Below are 17,138 nucleotides of genomic sequence, written 5' to 3'. Positions count from 1 at the left end.
TACCCATTTTATGTCCCCCATCAATGTAAAAGTTTGGTGCCTGACAACATATAATTGTACCCAGAAAGGCTATCAGTAAAGGACTTCTATATTACATTTTTTATTTGGAGATGGTGTGTGAATTACACAAGAGCTTTCTGGAAGTACACAGATTTATATGTTAAAGTGCAAAGGTTCTTTATTGGTGCATTATCCAGGGGACCTTTCCTTTTCTAGCCCTCCAGTTGGCTGCTTTATCTTTGGCAGTATTTGTATTATAGAGCCATGCTCTTGCTTTAATACTAGTATGTTTTGAATAGCAGGAGTAACAAGACTAAACAAAATCAAAGAAGAAAATAATTCACGAGATAGTTGTAGTTGCAATGATGTGCATTTCTTCTACAAAAACACAGTTTTTATTTGTCTTCTGTTTCCCAACACAGCATCACAAATGTAAATAATTTATAGTAACCAGAAGGGGATAGTATTCATTTGAGAATAAGGTATATTTTTTTCAATTGTCAGACAGATTTGAGAAGCATAATCCAAAGCCTTAAATTAGCTCAAGGCCTTAAATTAACACACAGGTTATCCATCCCATGAGATATTAGCTAATCTGAATCAGGTAGGAGGCTACCTGGGGTTGCTTTTTCCAAGTGACCGTTCAGTTACAGAGGCCCAAAAATACCACTGTCTCTTAAATGATGCACAACCAAATCTATTTCAAATTCAAATGATAATGGAGATTGCCTAGGAATGTTCAGTAGCAGAGTCTAGGATTTAAAAGACATTTTGTTTTCCCAGTACTAGTATATTATAAAGCACTTCATGATGTCCACTTCTACCATAAATCTTCCATGTGACTTCTGTTATGTTTTCAGGATCATACCTTTGCTCTTGGCTGTATACATGTTGCTCTCCAAATTAGCAGAGTGATCAGGATAAACACAAATGCGGTCATCCATTAATCTCAGGGGGACCCCACTGCTTAAACTTCTCTATCATGAAAACTGAGCATTGAACCCTACCTGTCTTTTAATCCATTGAAAAAACTTTCCACCAAACTTCATTTTCTTTATTATTAGAGAAAGTTGCATCCCAGACAGAAAGTTTAAAAAAAAAAACAATAGTAAAGAGGATGAGTGTGTTCAAATCAAAGCTTGCAAAAGAAACTAAAGCAAGTGGAGATTTTTTTTTTTTTTTTTTTTGCTTCCGGTACTTGCTGGTTCTTACCCATGAAAAAAAAATATTGCCACTATGTACAAAGAATGGCTTGAAGATTAAAAACAATGTAGTTACTAACTATAAACTGGATATTTTGTGCCAGATTTCAACTGAGGATGCTTATAAAGGTAATGTAAGGTTATCTATTTGTAATTCAAATAAATTGATGCAAATTAATATCTTTGGTGGGAAAGTGAAATTTACACCATCTAGTCTGAAGGGAAATCTCCAGGTTCTAACACTGAAAGAAGTAGCATGTGCCACCCAAGTGAACGTTACTTGTACTGTGGTGCTATGTGACCAAGGAATAGCACTGTGTTTCTTACCCTTGTTCAAAAAGTAAAGAAGTATATTTGGGCAACCACATCTTCTAGCTCAAAAGTGGAACACTCACCAGTGGCCTCCTAAATAATGATCTTGGAACAGATTATAAAGGAAAGTGTAATCAAGAGGTAAATGAGATAAAATATTTTTTAAACTATTTTATCAAGAGTAGAGTTTAGCCAACTAACCTAAAAGCTTGGACAAGAGTCATGCAGCAGACTAAATCTGTCTAGGTTTAAGCCAAGTATTTGATATATTTCTGCATAGCAAACTAATTAAGCATGACTATGACAGGGTTGGTAAAACAATTTTTAATTAGATGACAAAAAAGGATATCACAATATGTTGTTGGAAGGGTGGTTATGAGGATGAGGAAAGCTTGTTACTAGTTCTTCGGAGTTGCCCTACAGAGCAGTTGTGTTTTCTGTTTTAATTACTGAGTTTAGCACAAGAACAAGGTGTGTACTTATTAAATTTGTGTTTTAAATAAGTAAATAAGTGTTTTAACATTGGAGGTATTGCAGTTACTAAAGACGAATCATTTTGCAGGAAGGAATACATGATTTTGTAGATTACAGTAAGCAAAACGAGATTAAATCAATTAACACTAGCTGCAAAGTCATGAGTTCAAGTCTAATAAAAGAGCTGTTACTTATTAGCTCAATTAACTAGTCCTGAGTAAGATTTCACTTAGTGGTGTTTGCATTTAGGCACCTTGTATGAAACAAAGAAATCAAAATGAATCAATGGTGGTGAAGAGGCTTTTTAAGAAAGTAGAAATGTTGTTTTAAAACAGGAAGATAAACGTTTTCCTATTTTAAATGAAAGCTGCAGGGGGATATATTTATGAATTATGAAACTATTTGGAGTAAATACCAAACGGAGAGAAATCACATGTGACAAATGGTAGTACTGATTATAAAATATCACATCAATATAAAATGGTAATGAATATTCTGAAACAATAAATTAGAAGGTTTGTAACCATCACAGGTGGGTCATTTGAAAACAACTTTCCAAGCAGGACAGCAGAGATGAGATTTTTTTTTTTTATTTTTTTTTTTGTATTATAAGATTGTAAAAAGAATCATATGGTAGTAAAGAAATGATCTTGTAGTTACAAATAAGCCTGTAGGTGTGAATATTTTAGGGCTCAATTTGTTGTCTCTGAGAGAGTGTTGAAAGATGTGATTAGTTTTTTGTGTTTTTTGCATTGATCTTACCTTATTTGATTTGTTGGAATGCTCAGCCTTGTTCCATACCTTGTTTCTTCTGGTCTTTTATGAGAAGCATATCTTTTGCCTATTTAGTGCGCTGGACTCATATTCATAAATAAAAGAAATTGCCAGGTTTAGGATTAAGACTTTTCTGTATAGGATTCAGCATGTTTCATAGAAATTTAAGACATTAGGGCCACTTTTTTTTTTTTCCTCTTTTCTCTTTTTCTATGGTATATTGTAACTTTAAGGATTTGATGCAGCCTAACTAAAACTTAGAGTTTCTTGATAGAATATTTTGGAATGCTTGGCTGCTTCTGGTCTGTGTGTCTACTATTTAGGATCCTTTATGGCTACAGGCTGTACTTAATGACCAAGGCCACAGAACCACAGAATAATTGGGGTTGGAGGGGATGTCTGGAGTTCATCTTGTCTAACCCCACTGCTCAAGTAAGTCCACCTAGGACAGGTTGTCCAGGACCATGTCCAGGCAGCTTTTGAATATTTCCAAGGAAGGAGACTCCACAGCCTCTCTGGGCAATCTGTGACAGTGCTTGGTCACCCTCACACTAAAAATGTGTTTTTTGATGCTCAGGGAGAGTCTCCTGTGTTCTAGTGGGCTCCAGTTTGTCCCCATTTCCTCTTGTCCTGTGTCCGTCTTTATTGCATCCTCACTTAATTTTTTATGTACAGTGATGAGATTCCCCCTCAAGCCTTCTCTTTCCTAGCCTAAACAGTCCCTGTTCTCCCAGCCTTTCCTCACAGGAGAGGTTCTCCAGTTCCTTAATCATCTTTGTGGCCCCTAATTGGACTTTCTCCAGTTTGTCCATGTCTCTGGTACTTGGGAGCCCAGGACTGGACACACAAGTCCAGGTGTGGCCTCACCAGTGCTGAATAGAGGGGAAAGATCCCATCCCTTGACCTGCTGGAATACTTTGCCCAGTGCAGCCCAGGATACTGTTAGCCTTATTTGTGTCGCAAGTTTATTGTCACAAGGATTGTTAATACTTAAAATGCTTTCTATTTTGATTAATTTAACAGTATTTTTAAGGAGCCAGGATTTCTCTTGTTGCAAAGTGATTGCTAATGGCCATAACTCAAAACCACGTGAACTTATGTGAACTTTCTATGGCATCCAAAGAATGTTCAAGTTAAAATTTATCTTTCTGCTGAAGAAATTTCTTTCTGAAGGGTTTATTTTTAGAGTATTAGGAGTAAATAGGTGTAATGTATTGCATAATTTTGTTCCTAAAAATGTAATATGTGTGCTATTTGTCATTATTATCAGCAAAAAAGGGACTTGAATCAGCTATTTGCTGTGCTTTATCCTGTTTTTTAGTGAGTAGTAGGATTTTGGTAAAACTGTTTAAAAATGAATAAAGGCATTCATCAAAGTGTTTTATTAAAAATGAAAATTATAGCTTTATTTAAACCAAATTTTAAAATTAGTTAATTTAGAATTTTGACTGGTAAGAAGACAGCTTACCACAGAGCGTCTGCCATGGTTTCTTCTCTCACCTCTCTGTGTAAGCACACCCCACCTTTTAGTGCTAAAGTGTTCCTGCTGAAAACAAACAGACAAACTTGTTATGGAACAGTTAATAATCTGAAATATTAAAATAGCCCCAATCTGGTACTAATTGATGGCATACCCACTACAGACAATTTTTTCTTGTGTTCCACAGATGTAGAGCATACAGGATTCAGAAAACCTCAGTATCTTAACAAAGAATAAAGCTAAAATGTAATGTAGAATTAAAAGTAAAGCAAGTTTCCAAGACCAGATTGATGTTTATAACAAGTCATTTTTCCTCTGTTGAACTGCTCTGAAAATGAAATACGCCTCTTTTGTGGTTTATGGTGTTACCGGCAAGATTGGTGGTGGAGCCAGTTCTCAAGGCACCAAAAATACATGCAGATCTCTACAGATGTGTCTAACAAAAAGCTTCACTTGCCTCTGGTCCCAACTGTCATGGCTTCATTGATGTAGGCTGTCATTTGGTAAAGATCTTAAAATATTCGTATCCCACAATTCAGTCATTTTTCTAAAATTGTGAAAGATATAAGGAAAATGAGATTTTAAATACAGTATCGCTCAAAGCTCCCTAAAATATGTAGATGAGGTAAATCTTAATGAGAGTATTCTATCTTTTTTTAGACATGCTGGTGTAGTTGAAAAAGGCAGACAACTTTTGAACATAAAAGCCTGTTTTCCATTCTAAAACAGAAGCAGCAAACATTGTTGCTACTGAAACATGGCAAATGTGTGAGTAATATCAAAACATATACATTTAATTTGGTTTTACTTAACTGAAGTCTTCATCTTAAAAACAGTAGTCTAAAGTTGATAGGTAAATGAAGTTATTAGATAACATTCTTTCAAATGGATGTTAATTCTAATAAGAAAACTTGCACATTTTATATAGCATAAAATTTTCCTTCTATGGTTATATATGCTTTTCTAGCTTTTTCATAGTCTGCAGTGTCCAATATGAGATTTCTCTCAGTTGCAATTTTTTGTTCTTATGCTGTGTTAAGGTAGGCTGCACTGGTTGTCTGTATCGTACTTGATATAGATCACAATTATTAGAGGATACAACAAATAACAGCTTGATACAATAACACCTTACATACATCTCTGATTCACATTTTTGAAAGTTAAACAAGAAAGTTCAGAATCAAGTAAACTCCTCATCTTGTTGAAGATGTGCCTTCTACATGCTGAGGCATGGTGTTAGCTTTCATCAAGATCTTGTCTACTGGTTTATTGTTCAGGGTATTAATATCGAAGCAGGGATTAATTTTATTCCTCCTTCTCTTGCCTTTTATATATTGCAATGCCTCTTAAATTCTATACTTTGGTCTTTTGCCATAGAAGTAGACAGAAAGTTATTTTTTCCAAACACCATGTTTCTTGGCTGATTAAGAAATGATCTTAGATAGGTGTTCTGTTCAATCCTGCATTATATTAATCTGCATTAATCCAATGAATTATTAGATGGAAATATTTTCTCTTTCTTAAGCCTGTTAATCGCTAAAGATTAGAAGTTAATGGTCTTCTTTTTTTAATTACAGCTTCCAGACACCAACATAATTAAACATCTGAATTATTTACATGCATAAATGCAAGTGGTACAGTAACTAATATTCCAGTTGAGTTGCAATAAATTATATGAAGGTGCAAGATAGAGTCTTGGAAAAAATGGATTTACCTTACTAAGACTTTCAAAAGAATTCAAAGAGAACATTGTGGCACAACTGTAAATAAAAAAGTACATGCAACCAAAATCAGAGATTAGAATCACAATATCCTAAAACAATGGACTAACATATTGGCCCTGTCTTATTTTAGTGAAATTTTTGCAACTCCAACTGTTGAAGGGAGCAGATTTAGACTCCTACAAAGAGAGGGAAAAGCACATTCTATTTATAATGTGCTGTTTTTAATGTAAACTGAGCAAAGTAGTATAAGATATATGTCCTTTTTTATCAGAATTTACCTGAGATTTGTAATTCCAGCATAGACAAAAATGAATCTTATTTATTTAGATGTGGCAGCACCATTGGGTGGGTCTCCTAAAGTTCTTGTGGGTTTGACTTCTTATTTTCCTTTGTATCCATTCCCTGAGTTTCTGCCAAGCCTACCACGCTTCATTTCTCCTCTCTTTGTACCTACTAATTAAGGATTTCCAATGTGTGTATGTATTATAAAATCAGATATGACCTCACAGGCAGCTTGAAAGAAGAAAATGATTGTAAATTGTAGCTGAAAAAAATAGCTATTTTTTTTCCTCTTTGAAACATGCAAGCCATCACCAAAAAAAAAAAATGTTTGAAAATGAAAAATATTTCTGTAGTAGTGTTGATATCAGAACATGAGAAAAGTTTGTTATTATCAAAAGATACACTACTTTGTTCCTCACTGCTGATATCTGCAAACATTTTCTTCATCCTAAGTAGCCTCTGTTTTTCAGTGTCTGCACCCTGACAGAACTCTGCCCCAACTTTGAATCTGGTAACTGCTGGCTGTTGGCTCTTTAAAGAACAAACAAAAGCATGACTAAATAACATAAAGTAGGCACGTCATGAATCCTTAATGTTGGTGCAGATATTCTACAGGATGTTGAATCCATGCCATGTTATCTGAGAAATTATTAGAGCTTGTAACAGAAATAGAATCAGTGCAAAATGGTCTTGTTAACTGAGAATAAGACATCCTAGAAAAAAAATGTGTTCTGTCATGTGAAGGTGATGACAATTTATTGTTATTAACAGTTTTCCTTTATCCTGTAATTCTCAATAGCATTGTGCTTTGCAGCATTTGACAAGGAAGGCAAACTTGTATTCTTATTTTTCTGACAAGGAAAACGAAAAAGATTTCAATAGTTTCAATCCTTTTGCATTGAGATTACTCTAAAGTTCAATCTGGTATCAAATTTACCACATGTCAATAAGGAGTCTGAAACTGGATTTCTGGCCGTCATTTGCCATTTAAGATCAAGTGGCTTTTGTTGCAAAAGTCGACCTATTAAATAATACAGTGGGTTAATATGAAAAATATTTTTCTTACCTTTGTTTTTCCTGATATTTCTTAAAATAAAAATGAAAAAAAGAACACGATTAGATCCAGCTATCGTATGTTATTTGGAGTTTTGTTGGTGGTGGTTTTCTATGATCTTGGTGAACTGCAAAATAATCAATTTTATCTTATTTTAAATTAAGTTTATACTTAATTTAACCTTTATTTTTGATATGCATTTTGATATTTACCTTACTAGTCTTATAGTATTTATTAATACATAAACCTTTTAAAAATTGATTTTTACAAAATTGGCATTCTATGTAACTTTTATTTTGATTATCTTAAATAAATCCCAGTTTTAGTGATCATATATCCTCTAACGGTATTTATTGCAGTACTTGTAATTGTACTTGTCTTTGTTTTGTGTCCCCATAGTTCTGTACAAGATTTTCTTTTTTTTTTTTTTTTGCTGTTACGCATTTGCATTGTCTCATTTAGCGGTGAACTGCTGACTAACAAACATTTCAACATATACAGAATAGTTTGTCTATTATCCATCAGTTATCTTTATGTTGATAAAATGATGCCTAAGTAAATGACCTCCACACCAATTAACTCAAGCTGCAGTGAGTTAATTGCACAGTGAATATTTTCACTTGTGCAGTGCACTCTGACCTTCTGGAGCAATGTGCACTATCACAGTAAATATAGTCAAATTCAAAAAACTGTTCATTTTACCCTCTTCTTCCCTGTAAATGAACAAAAGAAACTCCTGAGCCAGAGAAATTAAATTATGGTGTGGTCTTATTTAATTCATTGAGTGTGAGTATTTTTTTTCCTTTGAGGCTTTAAATTCCCCAAAGACTATATTTTGATGTTCAACACTGCAGGGGTACCATGAACAACCCTGTTTTATGTCTTTCCCATTTCTGAAGTACAGTCTGATGAAGGTAGTCATATGTAATGCACATGCTCATCATGATGAATTTAGCTGAGCTTTACAACAGGAAAGTATTTGTTGTATATTGTCTTAGGGTTTATTTTCCAATATTTCAGTATTTATTTTCTGTTGATTCATTATTTCCAAACTCTGTTACAGCTACTTTTTTCCTTTCTGAACAGCTGGCCATGATATCTTGAGGGATCCTGATAAAGATGTAGTGAAATACACTTACATGCAAACACTTAGTTTGCTTACATGCAAAGACCTTAGTTCTAATATAAAGATTTAAATTTGTCTTTAGTTTCATTTGAAAGTGCCCACAATTCCTTTGTTCATACTTGATTTTAAGTGGAAACAGATAACAGCAAGAACAGGTTGACCATTGGAATGTTCTTCATAAAAATTAAGAGTCACAATTCACAATAGCCACCATCCTGAAATTCTTCAGACAAGACAAGCTCTCAAATGAGAGCTTTCTTTAAGCCAAGTGGACATCTTGCTCTTCTTGATTTCAGTGAAAGAGTTGGCAAGTATTGGCAGACAGAATACTTGGTAAGGATGAAAAGACGAAGTCTTCTACTGTGAAAGAGTAGTTTTTACAAAACAGATATGTGGGCAGAAAAGTGGACAGATGCCTTTCTCATCAGAATACATGGTCTGTGAAGAGTCAGAACAGCTATTCCTAAGAGTTTGCTTTTGTTAACACAGTCTTAATGTTCCTCCCTCGGAACAGCTCAAATTGCAGCTTTGATTCTTCTCTCCTGGAGAGTTGTTTCTAATTCTTTTTGCAGGTTAAACTGACAGCCTGTGCCATAAGGGCCACTACAATTCCCTTGAAACTCTCATACCAGGACCAAAATCTGGCTACAAGTTGGGGTTGTGAGGGGATACTGTGATTCTGCTTTCTGACAGATAAGGTATCTTCTATCACAGAAGATACCAATTTCATACTAGTGTGATACATTTTTCCAGACTTAACTAAAGAGTGATATAAATATTTTCTGTGGGTTTTATGCACTAAATTTTATGTAGTTCTTCTCCCTTTAAGCAATAAGATATTTTCCAACAAACAAACCAAAAAGAAAAGGTGTCTAGACTAGCACTCTCGAAGTGCGACTTCTAGATAGGGTACTCTTGAAAGCTTTATGAAAAAATCACTAAAATAAAGTCTTTAAAAATAGTCCAGTACTTATAAATTGGGATAATTTCTCTCCTGGCATTTGAGCATTTGTGCCGCACTATACCCTACATGTTCCTTTTACTTATTTTCCCATTTAGAGTTTGAGAGGCTTTGAGTGTTGTTTAGGATGGCTGTAAATAGCATTTGTATATGTAACAGTGTAAAATAAATTACCCTAGTGATAGAAGAAGGTGCATAACGTTTGCCAGGGTCTTTGGTGATATGTAGGCTTATAACTGCCATAGGTGTATGACTGAGTCTTGGAATCCCTTTGATCTTTTTATGTCACCTCCAAAATTATTACATTTCTGCTCAGTTTTGAATTATTACTAATTTCAAGTGTTTAGCCCATTAATGAATACTACAATATGCTTTCTATTTCTTGGTAATTTCAGCTCTTGTTGCTCTAGGTCAGTGCTTGTAAGCAGTCATTGTGATTCTGCTCTCTGACTTACCAGGGTCAGTGGGACAACTGTAATTTGCACGTTTTCCAGGAGAAACCCCTTGCAATGAAGTGTTTTGTTTAATATACAGTTTGGGGTAGTACACTGAATAGGAGTACAGACTGAAATTAAACCTTTAATGAGAACATTCTTAAACGTTCAAATTCAGGATGTGGATCAAATATGAATTTTCTCCAAATTTGTACTCCTTAATTTGCAGTGAATGATGAGTTTGCTGTAGATTTCACATTTTTGAGTGTTTGAACATTAAAGCAAATTTACACAATTTGACAGTAAAGTGTAAAAAATAAAAAAATGCAAAATATATCACTTTTTAATGCAACCCTGCCAACTGGGATTTCATGAATGTGAAGAAAAAAAGTTTTTTTTCTGATTGTCTGAATTATTTTAATGATAATGATTATTCCAGTTCACATTGTAATGACTTGATGACATGTGTTTCCTGGTTCTCTCCCTGTAGGATATGATGATTCTTCCTTAGATAAGAATTTTCAAACATTTATTTTGTAACACTATGCTACAGTGTTAAAGGAGAGGAGAAATTATTTGGCCCGTAAGAGCAAATGAAAATGTTTTCTATGAGACTAATAGTTTTAGCTGAACTGTTTGAGAACCTTGCCAACAATGTGCTATCATCAATGTTTTCTTCTCTCAATTCTGCTTTTATTCATATCATTATTACATATAGTGTTATAAATATATATCAGTTTACAGCTAGAGAAAAACTTAAGTCAACAGAGCCTTGTTTAAAAAAAAAAAAAAGTAGCTTATTTGTTTTGAATTAGGCTTAGGAGAGACAGCATGCCAATAATTTTAGTACATGTTTGCACTTGGAGGCCATCTGAAAGAAGACAACATTACTTTATGAAATTATAGGTCACTTAAGGAAATGTAAACAGCATGATTGAAAATACATTAAGCATGCAGAAGGAATAATCTTTACTGAGCAGGATGAAAACACCACCACTCCATCAAGCTTCCAATGTTTCTTGCAGTCTTTTACTATTAACATTACTATATTCCCTTATTATCATCCTAAATGTCTCCATCATTATCCACAGGCTGCAGCATTTGTTCTGTAGCTGTTTTATGCTCGTATTATGCTGAGATAAAAACTTAATGGTTCTTTTTAAGCTCCTTTCCTGAGATACCATTTTCAGAATGTGATTGTTTGCTGTTCCATATACTTCAGTATTTTCTTAAAATGGACTGTATACACTGGAAAATTTGCCCTTCCAAAGAATTCTGGAGATCTATTTTTGATTGCTTTGTTAAACTGTACCTGTTCAGTTCTGCTGCCGCTTAATGTAATAGGGGAAAACTGTTATCAGATTACCTTTAATTTTAGTTAATGCATTTCTGCCTGGAAGAAGCTGTAAGCACCATAAAAGTTTTTGTTTTCCAAACTTAATTCCAATTCTTACTTAAAGGCAAAGCATTGTCAGAAGGGTTAAATACTTTACATTGCAGTATTACGTATGAATAAGGTTGTTTCGCTGTTTATTTTAAGCTCAGCTGTGAATTTCATTATGGCTTTCTGCACTTAATACAAACTTTTTCTGGAAAAAAAAATAATTCTAGAGGGTCAGCTCAGGCTGCATATTAAAATTAGTGCTAGTGATGGGGTGTATGTACTATAAAATTCTGCTTCCAAAGCTGACTTATTTTTCTTCAAGGCAAGCATAAAATATGAACATTATCTTCTCAGGTCATTATCACAGAAAAATATATTTTCCTAAATCCTCTTGCTCTTTTGGATCACACAGCAGCAAAACTGCACTGTATCTTTCTTTGATTTTCTTATTCAAAAAGGGTGGAGCGTTTCTGCATGCTTTGCCATTCAAACATTCCTGGTGGTTCTATTTTCAACTCAAAATTTTTAAATTAGTAACAGATGTGTTGATTCTTTTGACTGAAACAGAGGACAATTTTTTCTGCTATATTTTGAATAAAGAGTTTTTAAAACTTTTACTGATTATTGAACCCTAACTGCTAGTCTGTGTTACCAGCCTTCACTGTAAACAGTATCTTACAGGAAAAGTACAATGAGGGGCAGCAGAATATATTCTGGAGTGACTATACAATGCAGTTTTTTTCATGCGAACTCAGCTGGACTCCAACAAGGTGTAGCAAGCTAGTATTGCATAGCCCAACATCAGTTTATGTATGCTTTGTTAATACATGTCATCCCTGCTTACACAAAAATTGCAAAGTAGGTAACCAGGAAAATAATTTGCAAACATTACATGTTATTGGTAACATTGGTCCATTGGCACAAACCATATAGAAAACTCTTGCACAGCAAAATCCCAGGAAAGTTTACACAATGGATGTTGGGCTCTTGATAGCTCTGAAGCAGGAAGGCATACTTGTGAGTAGCCTTTGAATTTTTTTGTTAATAATAATACAGATACGTGATTTCTTGTATCTGTAGATCATTCAGCAGTGATAACTGGTAAATAATACAGACTATCATACTTTTCTGGAGTAATCCTGAAAAAAAAAAAAACAGGCAAATAGGTCTTGAACTTTTGGTGCACAAAAGAAAACATATACCAAGCTGAAAGTCTAAAAGGCAAGAACCAGCCATTTTTGTAGGTACAATATCTGAATATCTGATTCACTAAAAGGAGGTGACGTTCACTGAGAGGCATGAAACAGTAATTAAAAGAAGCCCAATGTTTTTTCTTCTTAGAGCACTGAAAATATTCAAGTCATGTCTTGGGGCAAATATAGTAGAAGAATAAAAGAAATACAGAAGCAAAGTGCAGCTTGCTATTGTAAAAATACCTCATATTCTTATACTTAAGAATATTTCACATACTTACAAAATTCACATTTTGGTTTTATTTATGAAAAATGTAAGTTGTCTTGAGAAATTATACAACACTAATATTCAGGCTTTAGAGAAATTAAGTGAAAACAAATTAATTTGTCATGTAAGAGATCTTTTGTCAAATATGCTTTCCTGTTGGTGGACTACGGAACATAGTCTATTGTGTTTTTTTTAAGACCCTTGGGCTGATTTGCTCTATTTGTCTAAAAAGGAGTTAAATAAACATGAAATGTCTGTCTCTTGTTTATTTTGAAATAGTTCCTTTTTTTTTTTTTTTTCTTGGGGCAGGAGGAAAGATGTCCCTTGGATGTCAAGAGGCTTTTGAAGTTTTCAAGTGGGACCATGCTGACAGTATAACCATTGAGGACAACAAACAGCTTCTAAAACAGAGGTGAGTGAGTGTCACAACAGTACAGCTGGAGACAGACATCTGAGAGTTCATTATGAGCCTGGATAGGAACATGTAGTTTTACACTAAACATTCTAGGCTTCTGTTAAGGTGTTGGTATAGAAACTTGGCCTTTTCTTACAGGGGATATTTCATATTTGGAAGGCACTAAGAGGTGATGGAGGGAAAGTCTGAACAGAATATGAAAATGGCATGAGCGATCTCAGTGCATCTTTCCACAGGCTTTATTCATCTTATCTTCATAGCCCTATTAAAGCAATGTGGTAAATGGCATTCACAATCAGGAATTATCTAGAGGAAGTTAGATTCATGTGACTAAACTGATTACTGTAATTTCCATTGTCAAAAATGCTTTACTGGCTTCAGCACCAAATTGGACAGTAAATTGGAGATGTTTAACAGATGCTTTTGTCTTGCTCCTATCTTGTTTGCCAAGTGACTTTAGCTTCTCTCTTCCAGTATTGCGCTCTAAAACAGAAATAATACTTTCTCCCTCCACATTTATTGTTAATGCTAGCAAAGCACTTCAAAATCTTCTGGTGAAGATGATGAGAATGGTGAAATATTAAAAACATGAATTTTAATAAAGTGGACTTTAAGCATCTCAAAAATTAAACCACCAAGACTTTATCATGTTGATTGTAGAAAAGTAGTTTTCACTGTCAGTTTTACAAGTGTTAACCCTCTTTGTACTGTAAGAGAAGTATAATGTTTTTAGATCAGATATGTCAAAAGCAGATCTCTCAAAGGTACCCTTCTAATATTCCCCTTAACCCTTTTTTCTTTTCTTTTTTTTTTTTTTTTCTCCTGGGATCTCTTCCTTCTCCATGTTTTGTCTGCTTTTTTCTGCTTTGTTAATAGAACAATTCTCCTACTTAACAGGCATTAAAGGTGTTGTTTTCAGGGTCAGTGAATTTTATACATATTTACTTCAGTGAAATTCAGGCAAGAAATTATCTGCTCCGTGTCTCTATGGTTTATTCAAGATCTTGCTATTTACCACTTTTGTGAACTGGTTCATTTTCCACCCAGGTCTGTGACTTGTAGCCACAGGGACACAAATTGCCGAGACATTAGAAGTACATAAAGTTTTATCCACGTAAACTGGATATTTAATAATGTCTTTCTTCTGATCAATAGATCAGATGATGCCACGTGTAACTTGCACTGCAGTCATTTCTGACATTGCTGTCTATTGAGAGAACACTTCATGGTTACAGTGTGATCATGGGAGCACAGCACTTCGGAGCCATGTCCAGAATTTCCTCTAGTTGAACAATTTTGCCATATTTTCTCTGATAGTTATTACTATGAAGCAAACCAGTATTTCCTTCTGGTTTCAGAACATGTAATAGAGATGGGCAGAACCCACAAACTGACACCAGATTTACTTTCCCTGAAGGACAAATTGATTCAGACTCATGCCTTGGAGAGCCCCTCTATAATATGCAGCAGCTGATTGCTGAAATCGATGCTGTGAATGTTCATACCTCAGAGCAAGACAATTTTCCCCTGCCATTTTCAGTGGATTTTAGTAAAGATGCCTGTAGCTCCAAGTTTACTGAGTTCATTAAACTGGATTTGTATCAAGTCCAGTCTGTAATTTGGAATGCAGTCTCTGAGCCACCAGTTGCACTAAAACTCAGTTACCCAGCCAGTGTTCAAATTGCACAGGAAGAAGTGTGTGGACACCGCATGTTTAAAGGTTACCATAACTTCCCTTTACATGTAGCCCTCTCATGTTAATATTTTTGTGTACAGTTACATAACCACTTCTGTCATACCACAAGCAGTATTTGGTTCACAACTTACTTATTTTTAGCTGTCATATTTTTTTCCTTTGGGTATTTTGGGTAGATTCTCTTGGCTTTCTAATTATACCATTCTTGTATTAATTGAATGGTGAACTTCAGTGAGCCTAGTTGAAAGTTTGACTGTGAGGGTCACAGCTGTTGCTTGGGCTGTGAAATTATTCACATGGATGTGAATCTATATGAATTATGGAGTCTCCCTCCTTGGAGATCTTTAAAAGCCTCCTGGACATGGTCCTAGGTAACCTGCTCTTAGGTGGCCTTGTTTGAGTAGGGGGTTGGACCAGATAACCTCCAGAGGTCAATTCCAACCTCACCCATTCTGTGATTCTTTTAATATACATATTTGTAAATATACAATTTTTTTTTTCTGTAACTGCCTGTGTATAAATAATCAAATGTAATCAACTGATTGAATCAAATACTGAAAATATTTGCTTTGTCTTAAAAAAAAAAAAAAAAAGGATAAAAGAAATACTGTTTCAAACATAAAACTTTTCATCTACCACTTCAGAGATCTTTACAGGGGATGTAACTCAGTATTGTAACTCAGTACCATCCCTGGATTAAAAAAAAATAAAAAATAAAAAAATAAAAAACAGGGAAGCTTATTTAGTTAAGGATAATTTCTCTCTGAAGCTCATTTACTGACTTATGGTCTGAGTGAAAGACAATAGATTCAGGCTATCCCATTAGTAGAGTTACCTATGGGAAGTACTAAGAAATTGGCTTTGTAAAATAGAAAAGGTGATCTTTTACAGCTTAGCTTGCAGTTAATAAAAAACAACTCTTTCTCATTTTTCTTCTGTACAACAGTAACTGCAGCCCTGCTTAAGAATCTGTGTTTATGCCCAGACAGAATCAGACTTCTGGAATTTGGACATCCTATACTTGACTTCCAGAGAACTTAGTAATGTCCTGTTCCTCAATACAACAGTGTTCTCTTAGCATTATTTTTCTAAGGTGGAGAAAAATGTGTTTTTCTGGTGAAATATACTAGCAAGAAATCTTCCCAGCTAAGCCACTCCACTGCAATATTGTATACTGCACTAAGCCTTTTAAATCCCATCCTAGTCAGTATTTCCAGAAGTAAAATTCTACTGAGCTTACAGATGTGATGTAAATCTAGTTTCCATTTTGTTGTTCTCCATTACTTTTTTTCCACTTTCTTCTTTTCCTGCTTTCTGTGTCTCAGCTAGTTAGCAGCTAACTTGGTTTTTAAGTAGCTATGGATGAGTTTCATGGAAAGGATGAGTTTCACTTAGGTCACTCATAACTTCTAATTAGAAATGAGTGAATGTTTGTGTATTTCACTAAATATCCTCATTCTCTCATTTGATAGCCTCTGAATTTGTCTTGTTTTACTTTATGAGGTAGATATTTGCTTTTCAAAGTGTTAAATTTTTTGTTACTGATATTTATGTTCAAAGAGTTAAATCTTGGCAAAATTCTTGTTCCACAACAGTTAGTGTCCAAATTCATTCTGGCGTTTTCATACCAGAATATTTCACCTCGTAGATACTAGAAGCCGTGATTCAGCCTTCCTACAGAGCAGTCTCCGGTCATAGAGGACGCTCATGGACTCTTTGGAGATAACAATATAATCAATCACTCATCACTGTTCATGCTGATATCAGCTTTATGCCAGACTTTATATTAGAGCAGTATCAAAAGTAGCCTTTTTTCTTCCAATATTAGAATCAAATCTTATGTGTTTATCTTGTTTATTTTGTTTGACTATGATTCATAGTCAGAGATGGAATTTCTTGGTCTGTTATAAATGAATGCCAAATTTTAGTTTAGGTTATAGTGCTAGCTTATAAACTGTGGTGTTTGAGAAACAGATGCATGACTCATTCAGCTATTCCTATTTTGAAGGCAGCAAGCTATGAATAAGGTCTGGGTAGACATCTGGCTTCAACTTGTCCAGCTAAATCTATCATTGAACATGAATCAGAGTCCACAGGACTTTTGCCTCAATAATTTCTAAGTAATTGATGAGCTTAGTATTTGGTCTATGGGATATGGAGGAAAGAAAGAGGTACTTTGGAGTGTTCCCATTAGATCTTCACACAATCTTCCATACCTGCTTTGGTGTTTTATGTCAAAACAAGTTCTAAGTGGGAAAGGATTATATAACATTCTCACAGATGCTTTGAAGGCTTCTGCCTTCCTTATGCGAGATATAGTAAGTGCTGAGGAACATGCCAGCTGGAGCTATTTAGCCAT

The 17,138-nt window shown here is 34.6% G+C and overlaps 1 protein-coding gene across 1 annotated transcript in view; it reads left to right on the top strand.

Moving 5' to 3' along the window:
- KIF6 (kinesin family member 6) overlaps positions 1–17,138 on the top strand; it is a 173,619-nt gene that overhangs the window by 97,448 nt on the left and 59,033 nt on the right. Inside the window, exon 14 of the mRNA XM_083828484.1 lies at positions 12,978–13,080. Within this exon, the coding sequence (XP_083684610.1) occupies positions 12,978–13,080 (103 nt within the window). The remainder of the gene's footprint in view (positions 1–12,977; positions 13,081–17,138) is intronic.

This window comes from Anser anser (genome assembly GCF_964211835.1).
Source record: "Anser anser genome assembly, chromosome: 3".
In the NCBI taxonomy this organism is placed as follows: domain Eukaryota; kingdom Metazoa; phylum Chordata; class Aves; order Anseriformes; family Anatidae; genus Anser; species Anser anser.
Note: the sequence above shows the minus strand (reverse complement) of the source record. Positions and strands in the feature narration are given on the sequence as shown.